Source organism: Gavia stellata, chromosome 2 (genome assembly GCF_030936135.1).
Source record: "Gavia stellata isolate bGavSte3 chromosome 2, bGavSte3.hap2, whole genome shotgun sequence".
Classification (NCBI taxonomy): Eukaryota; Metazoa; Chordata; class Aves; order Gaviiformes; family Gaviidae; genus Gavia; species Gavia stellata.
The window spans coordinates 8,019,757-8,036,960 of record NC_082595.1 but is presented as its reverse complement, the minus strand read 5'-3'; the positions used below and the strand labels follow the sequence as shown (position 1 = coordinate 8,036,960).

At 35.9% G+C, this 17,204-nt stretch overlaps 1 protein-coding gene across 1 annotated transcript in view; it reads left to right on the top strand.

Annotated features, from left to right (window-relative positions):
* Positions 1–16,940, top strand: part of SPATA17 (spermatogenesis associated 17) — a 95,164-nt gene extending 78,224 nt beyond the window's left edge. The window contains exon 10 of the mRNA XM_059835782.1: positions 16,860–16,940. Within this exon, the coding sequence (XP_059691765.1) occupies positions 16,860–16,940 (81 nt within the window). The remainder of the gene's footprint in view (positions 1–16,859) is intronic.
* Positions 16,941–17,204: the final 264 nt, after the last annotated feature.

Here is a 17,204-nt window from a genome sequence, read left to right as displayed (position 1 = left end):
TGTGGGGATCATTACAGCTGAACTGTACAGCAGAGAAACATGCCTTAGTTATGGATAATTTTACTTTTATGCATTGATTGGGATAAAATATGCCTTTCAAGTTCAACAGGCCAGCTTGATATAATTTTAGGAAGATTTCTACATGTATGAATTGATGATTATGAGCTTCCTGCAAAACAGTCATTTGAGCTGTTTGTTTTGAATTGTTTCATTCCATTAATAACACAAAATAATTAAATAATTAGACATTGTCGAGTGGAAATCACTTAGAGTACTGCCAGCATTAATCAAATATCAAGTTCATATATTTCTGATTGTCATGGCCTTGCCTAGGCTAGGAAAAATAGCCTTTGTAATTCACCAGCAACACAATTCTATGTTTGGTGGAGCAGTAGAAATTGGGCTGTAGTCAACACTACTGGCATTTTCACACTGTATTGTGTAACCATTAGAGCAGGCAACAGTTGTTCCTTATATAAATCACATCGCTTCCATCTTTGTCACCAGAGACAGAGAATTACAGGCTCAAATTCAGCCAGTGTAGATAAAGGCACAATCAACAGCTTCAGTAGATTTTGTTGGACAGTGATTGCCTTCAACTGAGATGACATGAAGTTGCAGAAGTATTTAATTCATGACATATATAACAGATAAACACCAGTGTGTGTATGTATTTTAAGCCAGAGTTTGTATAAGAATGTTATGACATAAGTATAATGCAAAGTGTAGAGTTTCATTAATTTACACTAGGTATATATTTGGCTCTTTGTCCAAGAACTGGCAGAAATTTCCTATCTGGGATAACAGAGGTAACAGACTATGAAAAAAATTCTTGATCTTTGACTTGCTTTCTACCATAAAGGAGATTGTAAGGATCAAATCTCCATGAATGTCTCAACTGCATAATTCCTCTCATAAGACTTCACTAAGTTTGAACTTTCTATGATACCCCCCTGTGTGCCCAAGGAATTAATCCTATTTTATATAGTCTGCTGCCTCTGAAAGTTCAGTAGCCTCAGTGGTTTTCATTGTTGCTCACATCGTGGCCCAAGTGGAATCACATTATCAAGTAGGGCCCTGATTTCCAGATATGTGGGAAGAGGTCCACAAGGAGAACCTAATAGAGCTTGATAATCTCAGTGCCTTAGAAAGTGAGTGTGACTCTTCTACATGGCTACGGCCAACCCATTTTATTCCACGTTCTTCTGAGACCACTGTGTCTTGTGGTTCCACAGCAAATTTATCTTTGTATAGTATTACTGAGAGGGAAAAATGAAGGGGGGGGAGGGGAAGTGATTTTTTCTGTTTGAAAACTAGTTTCATCTCCTGTAGTACCAACAACATACTCACAACAATCATATGTCTAGTGGATGATGTCATTATGTGGCAGAATTGTTTGATACACTATTCATGCTTTTCCATCCCTGACTATACTGACATTTGTTTAAATTTCACCTTAAGTCCTTTTTTCCTGACCTTGCAGTGATTGGATTTCAGATAGGTACAATGTATGCATGAAGCTTTAAACTTTTTCTCTCTGTGACTCCATGACAATTTTTTAAAGGAATTTGCTTGTTTTCTTTTCACTTTAGTTAGGAAAAAAAATATGTAAGAATATTTTCTAACACAGTGTGATATTGGCTAATGAATGTTCATCCATACTATCAGCCTTATTACATGTTTTAAAACATGTATGCTTTGACAGAAGTTACATGCTAGGTCTTCTCATTGTATATTAGTATTTTGAATATCAGATTCTTACTTCCCCAATGCAACTGCAATGTGTTTTCCTAGGCAGTGCAGAGCTGACATAATGTGGCAGCCAGAACTGACTCTACTGTAGGGGAATTATTAGATGATCTGTAAGAGTTTGCTTGTTACACTACCGGTTTCCTCATGAGCCATGTCAGGGATAATAAGGGTTGTTGCCAAAGTGTGTTGCACTCCAGCAATCCCTGGCCAATGACATGGCTTCTGTATGATTATTACTGCTGGCATGACTTGATGTATCCATTCAGATGCACCAAATGGACCTTTAGTTTGAGTTATCAACTATCTGTTTCCAAGATAAGGCTGCTCTCTGTCACTTTTCTTCCTGTCCTGAGTCCTGCACCAAACCAAATCATTTAAACTCAAGGATCTGGTCCTACAACAGTACATCCTATACTATTCATGAAAAGTCTATTCTCTGTACCCTGTAGCATGTATTTTCTGCTCTCAGAACAACCATTGTGCGTCAGAACACTGCTGTATCTTCATGTGAAAATCAACTTGAGTAATTCCCTGCCTCCACATAGGGTGATTCCCACAACAGCATCGCTCTTCAGAGCTGTGAGTTCCTTGGAGCTGAGGTGTTTGGGTACCTGGTTAGGTAGTACAAAAAAAGAGCAGTGTTGCCCAATTCAATATCACAGAACAGCTTAATAAGCAAGTGGTCTCTGAAACTGGGTAACAAAAATGGCTTAAAGTCACTTTTGCAACTTCTACTTTTGAATTTTTTGCCTTTTTTAGTAAACGTCATAATGTACTGTTAAGAAGGAAACGTATTAAAAGGCAGGAGTAGGTCATATCCAACAGTGGGAATATCAGACATTACCTCTCATTCACAGGACTAGAATGAAATATCTGTCATTAGAACATGTACCCATTCAGTCTTCCAGGAAAGCAAATGACAATTTCAGCTTCTGACAGCTGACATAACGATCTTTCCAGATTCCTTACTGAATGACTGTGTCATATTTACGGAAATACATTTGGTTATGAAGATCACTTTCAGAGCTCCCTTTGGAAAAGTTCTTGAGCTGTAGATTGTTTCCTTTGAGAAAATCCTTAAGGTCACCACTGCTGAGCTGCCTTTGAAAATGCTACTCTTGATATATGTAATGCAAATTATTATTAACTATCAGTGATCTTTCAAATTATTTTCTTAGGTATAGAAGGAACGTAAACACTGTGAAGCAAATTAAAAAATACAAAATATATCCCTGGATACTATTTAACTAAATGCAGGAAAGAATCTGTGGATAACTGGAAGGCTGAAAAGAAAGGCTGGAAAACATTTCTGGTGAAGGTTACTGATGAGTTAGAGTCTGATTTTGAAGGAATACTACAAAGTAGTGACTGAGAAGAGTCAAACCATTCCGTTATTTGCATAAGAAAAGATCCTGCCACCACTCTTATAATGAAATCCATTCTAGTGGTTATTTGTAAGGGTTTGTCAGCAACTAGTTGAATATTTTATAAAACCTGATTTTCAGTGCTGTAATTTCTCAATGGGAAAATGTAGTCCCTTGATGATGATCCAAGGCTTTGAAGAATAAATTGATTTGAAAGAGAAAATTAGATGGCACTTATTACACTGTCTAACTAGCAATCCTGTGTCATTTGTCTGTTGGATGACAAATGTCTAGCTTTGCGTACCTTCCTCATTTAATAATGTTAGTGGCATAAAATGTTAGTGGCATAAAAGAAATTCTTGCTTTTTAATAAGGGCTAACTTTAAGCAATATTTCTTTGACGGAGATATATGTATGTTTTAACTTGATAAATAATGCCCATTGTACATATTGCTTAAACATTTTAAAGCCTCTTGTTTAATCAGAAACACTTTAGAAATAGAGTATCTTGACCAATTCCTGCAGCACATGCTTAAAGTACATTACAGTAACTTGTGGCACAGATTTTAATGCAAAAAAAAAAAAAAAAATCAGTTGAGCTGGAAATGGTAGAGTTTGAAGTTACACCTAATTTGTTTTGTTGATATTGTTTTTAGGTGATCATTATTTGGATGTTATTTTGTTTGCTGGAACTGAAAATCCCCACACTAAACTGGGAAGTGCTTGGCCTTGCCTTTTGATGACAGTTTTGGATGGGCTGTTCAGTATTGTTGGAATTAAGTAGATTTGTTTATATATCTGCCAAACATAATATATTTCAACTCAATTCAATTTCCCACAACATTGAATTAAAAAGGCTATATTTTGAAGTCACTTAAAATTCTTTATGGAACATATCTGCAAAAGCAAGCTACTTATTATTTGATAATACTCACCTAGACCTTGTTTGTGTTGGTTAAATACAGTTGAAATGAAAGTAACAGAAAGCTGTTCACAATCCTCTATGAATTACATGGTCCATGTAACTGTTGAAAAATGCAAGTATGAGAACTGATCCTCAGCGCCTAGCATAACTGAGATATATCCATGGAGCTAGGCTAATTTGCATCAGATAAGGATCTGGCCCATCATGAATATAATCAATATATAGATAAATGCTATTTAGAAAGAATGTTCTAGGAAAAATGGTGTTACCCATTTTCACAGAAAAATAGATGCTTTTATATCTAATCTTTAAATGCAGGTTGCTGATGAGTTTATGAATTGAAGCTTAAGATCAGAAGCACATATTCTGGTGACTTCTTGCAACAGATACACTTAGGACTACAGAAATTTGCATCTTAAAATGATGCCTGAATGACATATTTTGTCACACTGACCCATTATGATTGAATAATTGTATAATTTGTAGTGTTATTAATACCTATAGCTGTTCTGGATGGATTCTAAGAGGTTATGCCAGGTGTATGCCCGAGCTGAGGGAAAGGCTGCAAGTTTCTGTTGTTTTGATCATCTCTCCAAAAAGCAAGAGTAGATTATCTTTTACTGTGATTTTTCCTATTCAGGGAACGTAGGTTACTCTAAAATCCATTTTACTTCACTGAAGTCCTACTGTTCTAAGAATAGCTTCGTGCACGTACATTGGAGTGAATGAGAGACTGTTAAGTAATACAGACTGCTTGTTGTTTTAATGGTTTGACGTAAGTAGCTACTGCTTCTTTCTTTAAAATTTATATCAGGAATCAACTCTGAACTCTTTTGCTCCATTTTAAATACTAATACGATATTCACTTTGGAATACATTTCAGTGTTTATTCATTTAATGCAATGAAGAGCTGGTTTCAACATGCCCTTTATGAACTCAGGTTAAACTGATGTTCCACCATGATAGAGATAAGAAACTCTGTTCTTTCTTTCTCTTATAGTTTTTGTTGATCTCAGCATAAAATATGTAGGGAAACTGAAAGGCATATCCACATAAGGAGTTATTTATGAGCAGGTGTATTACCATGTCTTAATATTCTAGAATGAGAGTTATGGAATTATTCAGAAATAACCCTTTTGCTTAAAATTCAAACTTCACTTCCATTTAAATAACCTTACAAGCTTTGATGAGTTAATGTACAGAGGTAATAACACCTAAAGGAAAGGGGATAAGACATAAAGGCTGTGATGCCCACAGTATCTGTTTCACAACCGTATTGGTTTTGTTTTCCATAATGAGACTATTTGAGTAGGAATCTACATTTTGAATGTGATAATAGGAACTAATAATATTCCCAGCCAGTAGCTTTGAGACGTGTTAGGATCTCTCACTTGTAGTTGTATGAAGGAATGACAGCATAAGTGGTAAGTGCTTGTCACTGGCAACTGAATACCCTGCTTTTTTAATGTATAACTTGTTAGGTATGAAAGTGTCAAACTTAGGGAAAAAAAAAAGAGAAACAATAAGAACATTGCATATTAACAGACTTTGTACACTAATGCGAAGTTGCTTGATTGAGCAGTGTAGTGTCAACCATGTCTTTCTTCTAATGCTAAAAGTAATGCACATAGACAGAGTGACAATCAGAGTACAGCCTCCCATCAGCTGTAATTAATCTTTTAGTTAACAGAGACTAGAAAAGCTTCTCATCAGCCTCTTCTGAAGTCTGAGGCACCCTGTTTTTTGATGTTTGCATTCTGAGTAAAATTGTCCCCACCAGTTCTAACAAATTGAAACACCAGGCTAATTATGGCAGCTAATGAAGTGTGTGGAATGGTCACAGCTTGTCGTGAAACTGTTCCTTCAGCTCAGATTAGAGTTTCATCAATCACTTTTTTAAACTGATCCAGAATTGCTTCTGCCCAGTGCTTGGCATTTTTAATGCTGCTTCTGTAATTGGTTTTTTCCCCAAAGCTTAGGCTATTTTTTGAAATATTACATTCTCAGCATAGGACTTACAAACTCCAGTTTATAAAAAAACATTTCATTATCACCTCTATCAGCTGATCAAGTGCTAGAAAGCTAATAAAAGAAGCAGAAATATAAAATTTGATATATTGCTTTTAATCCAGCTAAAGGTAGCAATAAAGCATATACACATATATGTATATGAATCATTATTACTGTGGGCTGGATGTATACCGCAATCTCATGAGACATGGTTTGTGGGCTGGATGGTTCAAATCCCACTGAAGGACCTAAATGAAATGAATGAGTTGGTCTTAGCTTATTTCCTAGTGGATTGTTGTCCTCCATATATCAAAGAGTTTGGCATGATTTGTAGTTTTTGCAGATGCCCAAGCCTTTGGCAGGAATAAGACCAAAATGTGTTGCTATTTAAAGAATTTCAACACTTCAGGTCAAATCCAAAGTCCTCAGAGAAGTATGGGAAACTTTACAGTATAACTTGTATTGCTACTACACTGTCAATGAATAAATTAGCATATAAAACATTGTAAAAATTCCTAGTCCCTGATCATTTGTAAGATATTTTAGTACTCAACTATACATTGAAAGTTCTGCATAGACATTAAAGACATAGATGTTAAAGAAAGTTTAAGGCTAAATTCTTTCCTCAAAGTGAACAAGGAAGTGTAGAATTTAGTTTGGAAGTTATCCAACTGAAAAATGAAATAAACTTTTGCTTATGTACTACCATAGAATATGTTTGCACAAGCTGTTACATTTACTATATATAACATGTATTCATATCAGAACCAAGACAGCATGATTTTAGTTTTTGAAGTGTTCAACAATCTATTTTTTAAATTTGTGCTAATATGTGTGTAATCCATTTCATTTTTCTGAACACTGTTGAATCTGAAATAATGTTTGGCTATAAATATCAGCTGTTCTTCTCCCTAAAGTTTCTTAATCAGCAGTAGTTTGACAGAACTAGCTTCATGTCAATACCAAAACAAATCTGTGGCACCTGAGTGAATAATCAGTGTTGCTGATGCTATTCCTGAACTGTATCAAAGAACTGGTGGATTTACACAAGAGAAAAAGTGCTGTTGAAAAATGAAGAAAAACATGACACACAAAGAAGATATGTTATCATATATGTACAAATACAGACAGAAAAAATAACAACAGGTATTAGCCTAAGAGCTATTCCAGTTTTACTGATTAGTGGGAACATTTGTGAACACTGGATAGGAGATGAGTAGTTTTCCTAGTGTTAGCTGATCTCCAAAGTAAGCTGCCAGCAAAATGAGAAAGGTTGTTTCCTCTTTGATCATTTCAATCTCTTCTGAAAGTAGCTTATATTTACAAAACAGGAAAGCTGTTTTTCTCATCACTGCTAGGGCACATCATTGCTGACTCATGTTTAGCTGGTTGCCCACCAGAACTCCCAGGTCCTCTTCTGCAGAGCTGCTACCCAGCCTGCCAGCCTCCAGCCTGCTTTGTTCCTGGGGTTAGTCTATGCCAGGTGCATTTGTCCGTACCATATTTTGTGAGGTTCTGTCAGGCCATTCCTCTAGCCTGTCTACATCACTCTGAATGATAGTCCTCAAGTGTATCGATGGCACCCATTAGTTTGGTGTTGTCCATGAACTTGATGAGAGTGCATTCCATCTCCACCTCCAGGACACCAATGAAGATACTAAACAAGATAGGTCCCAAGATAGCACCAGGTTCCAGTTAGACTACAAACCATTCATTGCTACCCTTTGAACCCGGTACTCCAGACAGTTATTACATCTATTAGTCTGCACATCTAGACTAGAATTTACCAACTTGGTTAAAAGGATTCTCTGGGAGATTGTGTTGAAAGCCTTGCTAAAGCTCAGTTAGACAGCATCCACTGTTCTCCTTTGATCTGTATTTCAACACAGAGTGCAATCAGGTTTGAAAGCATCACCCAGAACAATGTCAAACTAGATGAAATCTAACTGGAGTAGTTTTTGCTGAGTATGCCAAATACAGTGCAATCAACGTGGGGTTTTTTATTGATTCCAAATTATTACAACTTTTTTCAAAAGGGTACAACTTAACCTGATAAAATAAAAAATATTTTCTCTTGAGGATTTCAACTCAGAATTTTTCCTCCTTAACTCCTAGTGGCATGATTTTGGCAAGTTAAGAGACAGTTGCAACTTGATCTTGGCAGGTTAAATATTTTCTGGCTTTAGTCCAGCAGGTTAAAAGTGGTTCTGAGTTTGTCTTGGCAGTCAACACTTGGCACTGGCTTATTTTCAGCTGGAAAGAGAATGTTGTGGTTGAACAGATTAGACAATGAAAGGGGCAGCTTATAAATGGCATAAGTCAAGATGCTTATCCCAAAGTGCATTATTTTCTAATACAAGTCCTGTTGCTAGCAGAGTGTGTGTGATGGACAGGACATGGAGTTGGTTTAAAAATGCAAGCACTATGATAAAAATATGTCCTTTACTTTTTCCTCAGATGCTTTTAAGACTCTGTATTTTTCTGTACGCAGGAATGTAGTGTTAGGCATAGTTCCACCTCAGATTTAATAATGTCGTAAAAGGGTTATGTAATACTTATCAGTGTGGTTTCATACTTGACAATATTATTTATACATCTTAAATTAAGATGAACATCTACTCCCCTCTTCAAAACTATTTGTTAAAATAGCCTGCAAGAAATAGACATTTGCATGACAATAGCAAATAAACTCCTCTTGGGATTCTGAATACCTACTGAACTATTTCAACTGCACATTTGTTTTTTAGCCCAGATTCAGTAAAGTTCAAGGGTATCCAAGTATGAAATAGCTTGCGGAGAAATTCACATTGGTTCCTTAATTTAATTTACTTGTTAAAAAAAATAAAGTCTACATTAGTTGAAAAAATAGTTTACTATCTTTGCAATTTTGGTTCAAATACAGACATTCAGAACAGAATTTGCACGACGTTGTTTCATAACATTGACTAAAGTATGGTACAGCATGCTCTGTAACTTTCTGTGAGGCAAACTATACTTTTAATATTGATACTGGCTCTGAATATGTCTAAAAGTACCTGAAAAGTGTCTGCATAAAGGTGATTTATTCTTCTTCAGTATATATTTATACACATAAATAAATTCATTATCTGAACAGTTATTTATAAAGGAGAATATATTTCTTTTTAAAGCCTTGCAAAGCTAGTACATGTTTGGGAGGAAGGACCAGTGTCTGGCTTGCAGATCATCAATAAATGGAATAAGTGAACTTAGAGGGTACAGCTGGGAGTTCCACCCTTCCTTCCCCTTGGGCAACCACAATGACTGCAGGGTACTAAGTAAATGTAACAAATGCAAATTTGGATCACAAATCTTCATTGCTGGTTATATTACACGTGACAAAAAGAACAGGCTAGTTTCAGATCCCAGGTTAATTTTAGAGAGGCAATACTTATGAGAAAAAGTAATTCACTGGACCAAATCCTTCCCCTTTTTTCCTTTGTCCTCCCTTGCACAAAACTTCCGTCAAAGCCAGGAGATAATTTGCCTTTGCTTGTGAAAAAGCACTGTAAGGGTTGACACATTTGTAATCCTTAATGAACACAGCTGTTGCAAAATATCTTATTCATCTAGAAATATTTGTGCTTTCCTTGTACAATGGCTCAAACTATTGCATTCTCAAAAGCATCATTATTTTCTGTCATGTCATAGCTTAATTTGTGCAGCTATGGAAGCGTACAGTGGGATATGCTTTTGTTCCTTAGTCCAAACTGCTTCTAACCATGCAGGAGCAGAAACAGGCTCTTTTCAAGGCTAGAACACATCCTCTCCTACCTTGCACAGATGAGGACAAGAAGTTTTAGAGCTTGACTTGTGTCAGCCAGTTATCTCCAGTTATCTCCAAAGCACAAATTAGCACAGTTTAGCTGCTGAGCTAAGAAAGCAAACTTCAGTGAGCACAGATTAGCAGCAGAACACTTCCTTCTCAGAAAATTGGAGAAAGGGAGGAATAGAGTTATAATTTCCATGTTAGGCTGTCACAGAAGAGCACACACTGCTGTGCTGCTCATACTGTACACATCGTGCAGGATGTATCTAAACCTATATGATTATCAGATCAGTGGTTTTTCAAATTCGTGAACCATAATTAGAAATCTTTCATAATTTCTAGCAAGCACTGTTTGAGTTTGGTTTTCTCATTTATAATTCCAAAAGATGAAAAGTGTGAGAGTCAGTGATAGTTATAAATCTCCATGAAAATTTAAGTGTAATAATAATGAAATGTTTGTTACATAAATTAAATAGTAATTAATGTTTTCTTTTTCTGTTTGGAAGATAGGATATTAAAATAGTGTTGTTAGATTCCCTACTGTGAACATAATTTCCTGATTTTTTTTTTTACAACACATTATCATAATGTCAATAAAAGACTGAAGCTAACAAGTAGAAAAAACTTGCCTGATGTAAGTGTAACACAGACAGTTATAAAGTTGCCTTTTATGATGGCTATACAATATCATTTTATTTTAAGATCTAATAGCAAGTTGATTCAAAGGGTAAGACTTGCACTTACGAAGTCATTAAAGCAAGTAGAAAATTGCCTTCCACCATAGTCACCCAGTCTTTTTAAATCAAAGAGTTTTATTGTTGTTGATGATGTTTGTATTTGCAGGAGGTAATTAGGGAATGAGATAGACATCACACTCAGAGCCCTCAAGCTTTTCAAGAAGAACCATAAACTTCACTTGCAAAAAAAAAAAAAAAAAAAGGGGCAAAACCAAAAAGCAGGCAGTTTAGGAGGGAGATTGCAGAGAATAGAGGGAAACAGGATCACAACATTTTAGGTCAGTTTCACCACTGCTGTGTCGATCCACAGTATGGAGAAGCTCATGAAGTCTTCATGGAAGCACAGGTTTTTTCATTGCACTTACCCAAAAGAACAAAATTTAGAGGGTTTAGAATTGGTAGCAGTAGTAGACAGTCGAAGGAGGAGATAGATGATGGCTCCTAGTTTTCCTCCTCTGCATTGCGCTGGCAAGCTGCATTGAGAAAGTTGTGATTCTACCCCCTTCATCACAGCAGTGGTCACTTGTCCACTGTAGTGCAGGGAACTCCGATTAGGCACGCTTTTCCCTGGAAGTCAATACCTCTGCACTGACACAGTGAGATCCAGTCCCTAAGGCATGATCCAGGCTTTTGTTATTATCTCTTATTTGAAGGGGCTAGTTGACCCGATTGGTTAACACATTAGCTTTTCAATTTTATAGCCTTAAGTCATAGCAGACCTATTCCTCGTTTTTGGATATTTCTCCACAGCGGAAAGCAAAATTGGCAGTCTGTGCCCACCAGCCACCAAAACGGAGTTACGCCAAACAACTGTGTCCTGAACTTTATGGCTAATTAGCTGTTGAAACTATGCCCAAGAAATAGGTTCTGTTGCCCATGGGAAGAAGTGTGTAGCCATTATTAATGTCCCAGCTCATATCTCTTAATAGGTCTTATGAGTAGTGCTGCTTAAAGGGACTAAATGTACAACAGGGAATTGAAAATTATAGTACCCCTTTCACTGACTGAAATATTGTAAACTTGTTTCACTGGGGCCAGGATTGGTGTCAATGTACTTTGTGTGAAAAGTGCAATAGAAGCATTAGTATTTGACAGCCCCGGTTGAAATAAGTGAAATTAATGGAGCTCTTTTCATATACGACAAGGCCATGGCACCCCTTTCATGCTGCTTACAGACAGAGAAAAGTCAATACTTTTTTATTACTTGATGCTGACCTACATTCTGCACTACAAGTGCCAGGCCCACTAATTGGTTTCAGTTGTGAGAAAAGTTTGCCCCAAAGAAACACTGGAGCAGATAAATCAATCTTTTTTAGGGTAGCTTAGCGGGTTTTGAGCACTTGAAATGACATTTGTGTTGTATTGACAGAATGGGTTGTTACACTCATTTTGTCATGTCAGAAGGCCCTGTACTAGTTGGAAGTATTGTTAACCAGTATTGATAAATTTGCTAAGAATAAAAGCTGGATCAACATTTTACTTGTATAACAGCTTGCCATTTCTGGTTTGCTTCCTTCTTAGAGACCTCCATGACTATTAATAGGTCAGGAGGCTTATTATGACAGCTCAATTTAAAACTCTAATTTTAGTATTGCAAGCATTAGGATCATAGGGAATACTTAAATATGACCACTTAGTATTAAACAGAAGGGGTTGTGGACTATGACTATACAGTGGCACTTGGCAGTACTGCGCGATTTTCAAATGTCTGCCCATGAGCTGTGTTCCAGCCCTGTGGGGAAAGCAAGATTGCTCAGTGGGCTTACCCTGCACTAAGGACATAACTACTGCATGGACATTTATGCAGAATTTCCCATTGCATCCTCTAAAGTCTTGATGTGTACCTGTGGATGTTGATTTCAAGCTAAACAAAAGTGAGTTTTGTTCCCTGTTTTTACTATTCAACAGCATGAAGATGGAATTGGGATTCTAGCAGCTGTCCCTGCTTTTCAGTTATTCCTTCTGCCATTGATTCTTCTCAATAGATATAATTCCAGCATTACAAAAAAGTTTTTCTGAGATCCAAACCTTTCATGAATTTATTTACCTTTTGCATAGCACATGGTGTCATGGTTGACATCATGAAATTATGTAGCCTCTTCAGTATTGTTAGACTGGCTCAGAAGAGGGCTCAGTGCTCTAAATCACTGCTATAGGTAGAATACTTTTCATTAGAGAGGTTATACAATTTATCTTTGAAACATCTTCACGTGCTACTTCTCCTAACCTATGAAGTAAATCTGCATTCATACAACCTAATGCAACTTTTATCTCCATTTATGCAACCAAATCTCTATTTATGCAACCAAATGAAATTTTGTCATTACAGAGAAAGACTATGCAAAGCTGTAGATTGGGTATGGTAAGTTTATTGTAAGCTTATTGCTCCAAGTTTATCATGTGCTTAACGGCTTCGTGATTATTAGGGACTTGATAGATTTGCTGTAGGAAATCACCTGAAGTGTGTATGCAGGAGCTGAGAATAAATAGTCATAAGGGACTTTCTGGCCTTAAAATTTGTGAGTAGATATGCTACTGCTGTTTGCCTGTTCTTGCTTTGGTCTGAAGCAGCTGACTTTCTAGTTCATTAAATTTCCAAGAAGATACTTAATTGTCATTCCTATCTTATTCCAAAGTGCATTTTTGTATTACAGGAAATTCTACAGTACTCTCAAAATTGGTTGGAAAGAAACACAGTTAGTGCAAATTTATCACTAGAATATGAGGGAACACATTTTCAAAGGCCTTCAGGCTGATATGTAAGTCTACAAGGTCTCATTGGTTTGCCAATGTTATTTGTACATGGTCTGTATTTATGTATGTCTGTATACTCAGATGTAAGATCTCTTTAGAATTTGCTTTAATAATAACATACCAAAGATAAACTATGTAAGCATTTGGCAAGTCTAATCTATGATATGAGAATTTGCTGATTGAGACAAATCTTTGGATTTATGTCACCTTTTTTGACTCCATTGTTTAGAGCTGATGAGCACACATGACAGTCAAGTAGTCAAATATATTGAAAGGGTCCATAGGTCTTGTTAAGCTCTGTCAGTTGAACTTGAGTCACTTACAATTTACTAGAGCGAAAGGAGTCAAAGCTTGACAAGTTTAAAAAGGAAGTGTTATATTAACTTCATTTGAGAATTTAAAAATTGGTCTCGGTCCTGAGAATTACAGGTCTCTGATGCTGAGAATTATATGGCATGATTTAAGAATGCATTGTGGAAAAATTCCATAAAGCTCAGCTCCATGCTCCTATGAACCTGAGAGTGCAAAACTGTAGGGTCGATCTCACCAATATGTAGGAATTCATATTTATAAGCTAATGCATTCCAGCTACCAACAATGACGGACTAATGGTCAAAATAATTTGAATGTTTTTCTCCACTCACAACTTTTGTTCTTGCAGCTTCAGAAGGATTATCTACATAACTTTGTAACTTCTATGCTGTGAAGCAATCGGCTTAAACTCAAGATGATCCTGGCAGGGCTAGTTGTATCAGTCTACCAGAATCAACCGGCAGTGCAGGATTGCAGTGCAGGATTGCAGTGCAGGATTGCACTGCAGGATCTGAATATAATTTCACCATCAAATTAGACAGACATGAGATCCTGGCTTCCGATTCCTTTCCCTTTATGCTGCTGCAATGATACAGTGGGATAGACTCTCTTCAGTGCTGTGAGGTAGATCTTGCAAGGCAAAGTGGTATTTTCAGGCCTTACTTTCTCATACTGTTGAAACCTGATTAAAATCTGTATCTTCAAATACAGAAATGGCTGGGGTTCTTTTCCTATAAAGATATTTATATTTTATATGGATACTGTGCATCATTTATCTAGTATACATTCTAAACTTCTTTAATTAGTCTAAATGTAAAGCTAGCAACACTTTATTTATCCATGAGACTCTGTGATGTTTCCTAAATGTGGTCAAACATAACTGCTGTCGTCATAATCGGAGCCAGTTGTTTAAATGCTCAGTTGTGAGTTTCTGGTGAAATAGCTTTAAATAACAAGATAAACAGTACAGCTGCCAACCCAAAGTAATCTTACACTGAGGGGGTGTGTGGCACAGAAAATTTCCTCTTTGTCATTTTGATTTGATTTTGAAGCTGGACCTGGGCTTAGTTCCAGCTCAAAAAACTGTTCACTTCAAAGGCTCCTAAATCGTCCCAAGGAGCTAATTTTGGCAGCCAATTGTTTTTGTTTGGCCAGGCATCCTAATAGCAAAAGCCGTCTGCTCCAGCAAATGAAGACTTCTTCAATGCTCAGACTTAACACTCCTGATTTTATCCTGATGTGGGGGTGTCCACCTTTTGCTGGTTTTCCTGTCTCACCCCAAGTTCACTGCTTTTTTTTGTTAAACTGTACCTAACTGTTCTGCATGTGAATTAAAAATATACTTCCTATTTTCAAAATAAAGGATACTGTATTCTGCTCTGAATTAGTGCTTAATCCTAAATTATAGCTGTATTATCTGTTTGCTTTCTCGGCAACTAGAGCGGGGTTTTTTCCATTCCAATGAACAATATTAGCCTGGTGAATTTACTGAATTAAATATAACTAGCTTCACTTTAGAAGGAAACTATTTGCAGTTATGCTGGAGTTATGATAATATTTATTATAATAATTTTATGGACAACTTTTCCTGCAGTAAGAATGTTCTTGTGATGCCAAACACACAACGAAAATTAAAATACTGTGCTATTCTTAAAGTGTAATATGAAAAAATGCAAATAGGTTGTTTCGGCTGGATAAGAAATTAGGCGGTACAAGGCATAGAGAAACATTAAAAATTAAATCTTGTGAATAGTTCAGAATGGGGCAGTACTCACTTTCACACCACACAGGGAGTATTTAATTTTGAATGTATATGTTTACCTTGCTATTTTAAGATTTATGTACCAGGATGTTGGAGGAATCATACCAAGTAACTAAGTATGAGATGTAAGAAATTATATAGTCACAGTTTGGCAATACACAGTGCAGCTGAAACTCAGGTGGGCCGTGTCAGTGTTTGCATGAAGCTTACAAGAAGTCGTAGTTGCTCTGTCCGTTTATGGAGATTCATCTGAACTGCGGTCTGTGAAGTAGCTAAATCTAAATTATCCACGGAATGATAATTCTGCTTCATGTCATTTTTCAGAAAAAAAAATAGTTTCCATTCTGTTTTTGAGAGAAAACCAAACCTTTCAAATTGTGAAATGTGTTGAAAAGGTAAAAATTTTAGCTTTCATTCACTAATGGCCTCAGACATTTTATGAAGACATTGCATTTCCATGCACTTCCATAAAGCATCATGTTGACAATAGAAAATAGTAGAAAGTGTTCAGGCTGACTTCCTTCTTAAAAATTAATCATCACATCCTGGAAAACTGATAATTCATCTGTGATGTTACTTTCAGAAAGGAAAAACAATTTTAATGCAAAACAAGTATTTTGTATTGCTGATACTATTCCCAGTATTTCAGGGTCAAAGAAAATAATTTTATTAAGAATGCTTTAAAACCTTCACCTTAAACACCATGGACTTGCTAATCATTTACCACAAGTGTTTATTAGTAAGTAGCTAAATCAAAATACTGTTTAGAATACTTAGCTTAATTTACTTTCTTCTTTGTTGTCTGTATTAACATTGTACTCTTAAGGCACAGGTTCACTTGCATTTCTCTTATTCAATTTAGATTTGTAAGCATTTGCATTTTAAAAAATTGAGTGTAATAACCAAGAACTTTTCCTGGGAAAAACGTGTTCAGGAATCACCCTGCTTGTATTTTTTCTACCAGAACTCCTGATCAATTTGTTGCCACTAACACTTATTTAATATACATTTTTTTTTTACCATTTCTCATGGAACTGGTTTAATATCCATGTTCTAATGTTAAACAAGGTAGAAAAGTTAAGATATTGCAAGGTTATCTTGCTGTCTTTAGCTTACCTGGTTGCCAGGGAGGAGAATACAGTTTTGTGTACCATGATTTGCAAAAGACTGTAAAATCTAGTTTTTGGAGCAGGAAGTTTTTGCAGAGCCTATAGTTACTTAGAGTTTGAAACATACATTTGCTTGCAACTAAATAATTCAATTCTTGTGCTCTTCTTCAAAGTAATGTACATATAATAATGTATGTTTCATATACATTATTTTGCATAATTTGCATTCTAATTCATATAATGAAATTTAACCAGAAGACAATATTTAGAGTTCTAAAAACACCTTAAAAAAAAGGTAAACCATGAAAGCCAAACTTAACGCTTTTTTTTGTCTCTTATTTCTTTAGGACTTTCAAACAGTGTTGCCACCGATTGTTCTCTTCGAAAAGTTTGGAAAAACTTATTCCAGAACTGGGCAAATAGTGTAATCATCCTATAAACGATGTAATAGAAGACACCTCATATATAATCAATAAATGTATTTCAGCAAATGCACAGCAGTATGTTAACTGAATGTCCCATAAAGTATTCTTTCTGTAAAGTGATGTATGCTATGTCTGAAGTAGTGTTAATTGATTTTGTTTGATCTTCAAGCAATATAGTTTCCAACATTCAAAAAAAAAATTTGTGGTTTTGCAAAAAAAAAAAAAAGTATTATCTTAGGAAAATTATTTTTGAAAATGCTATATTTT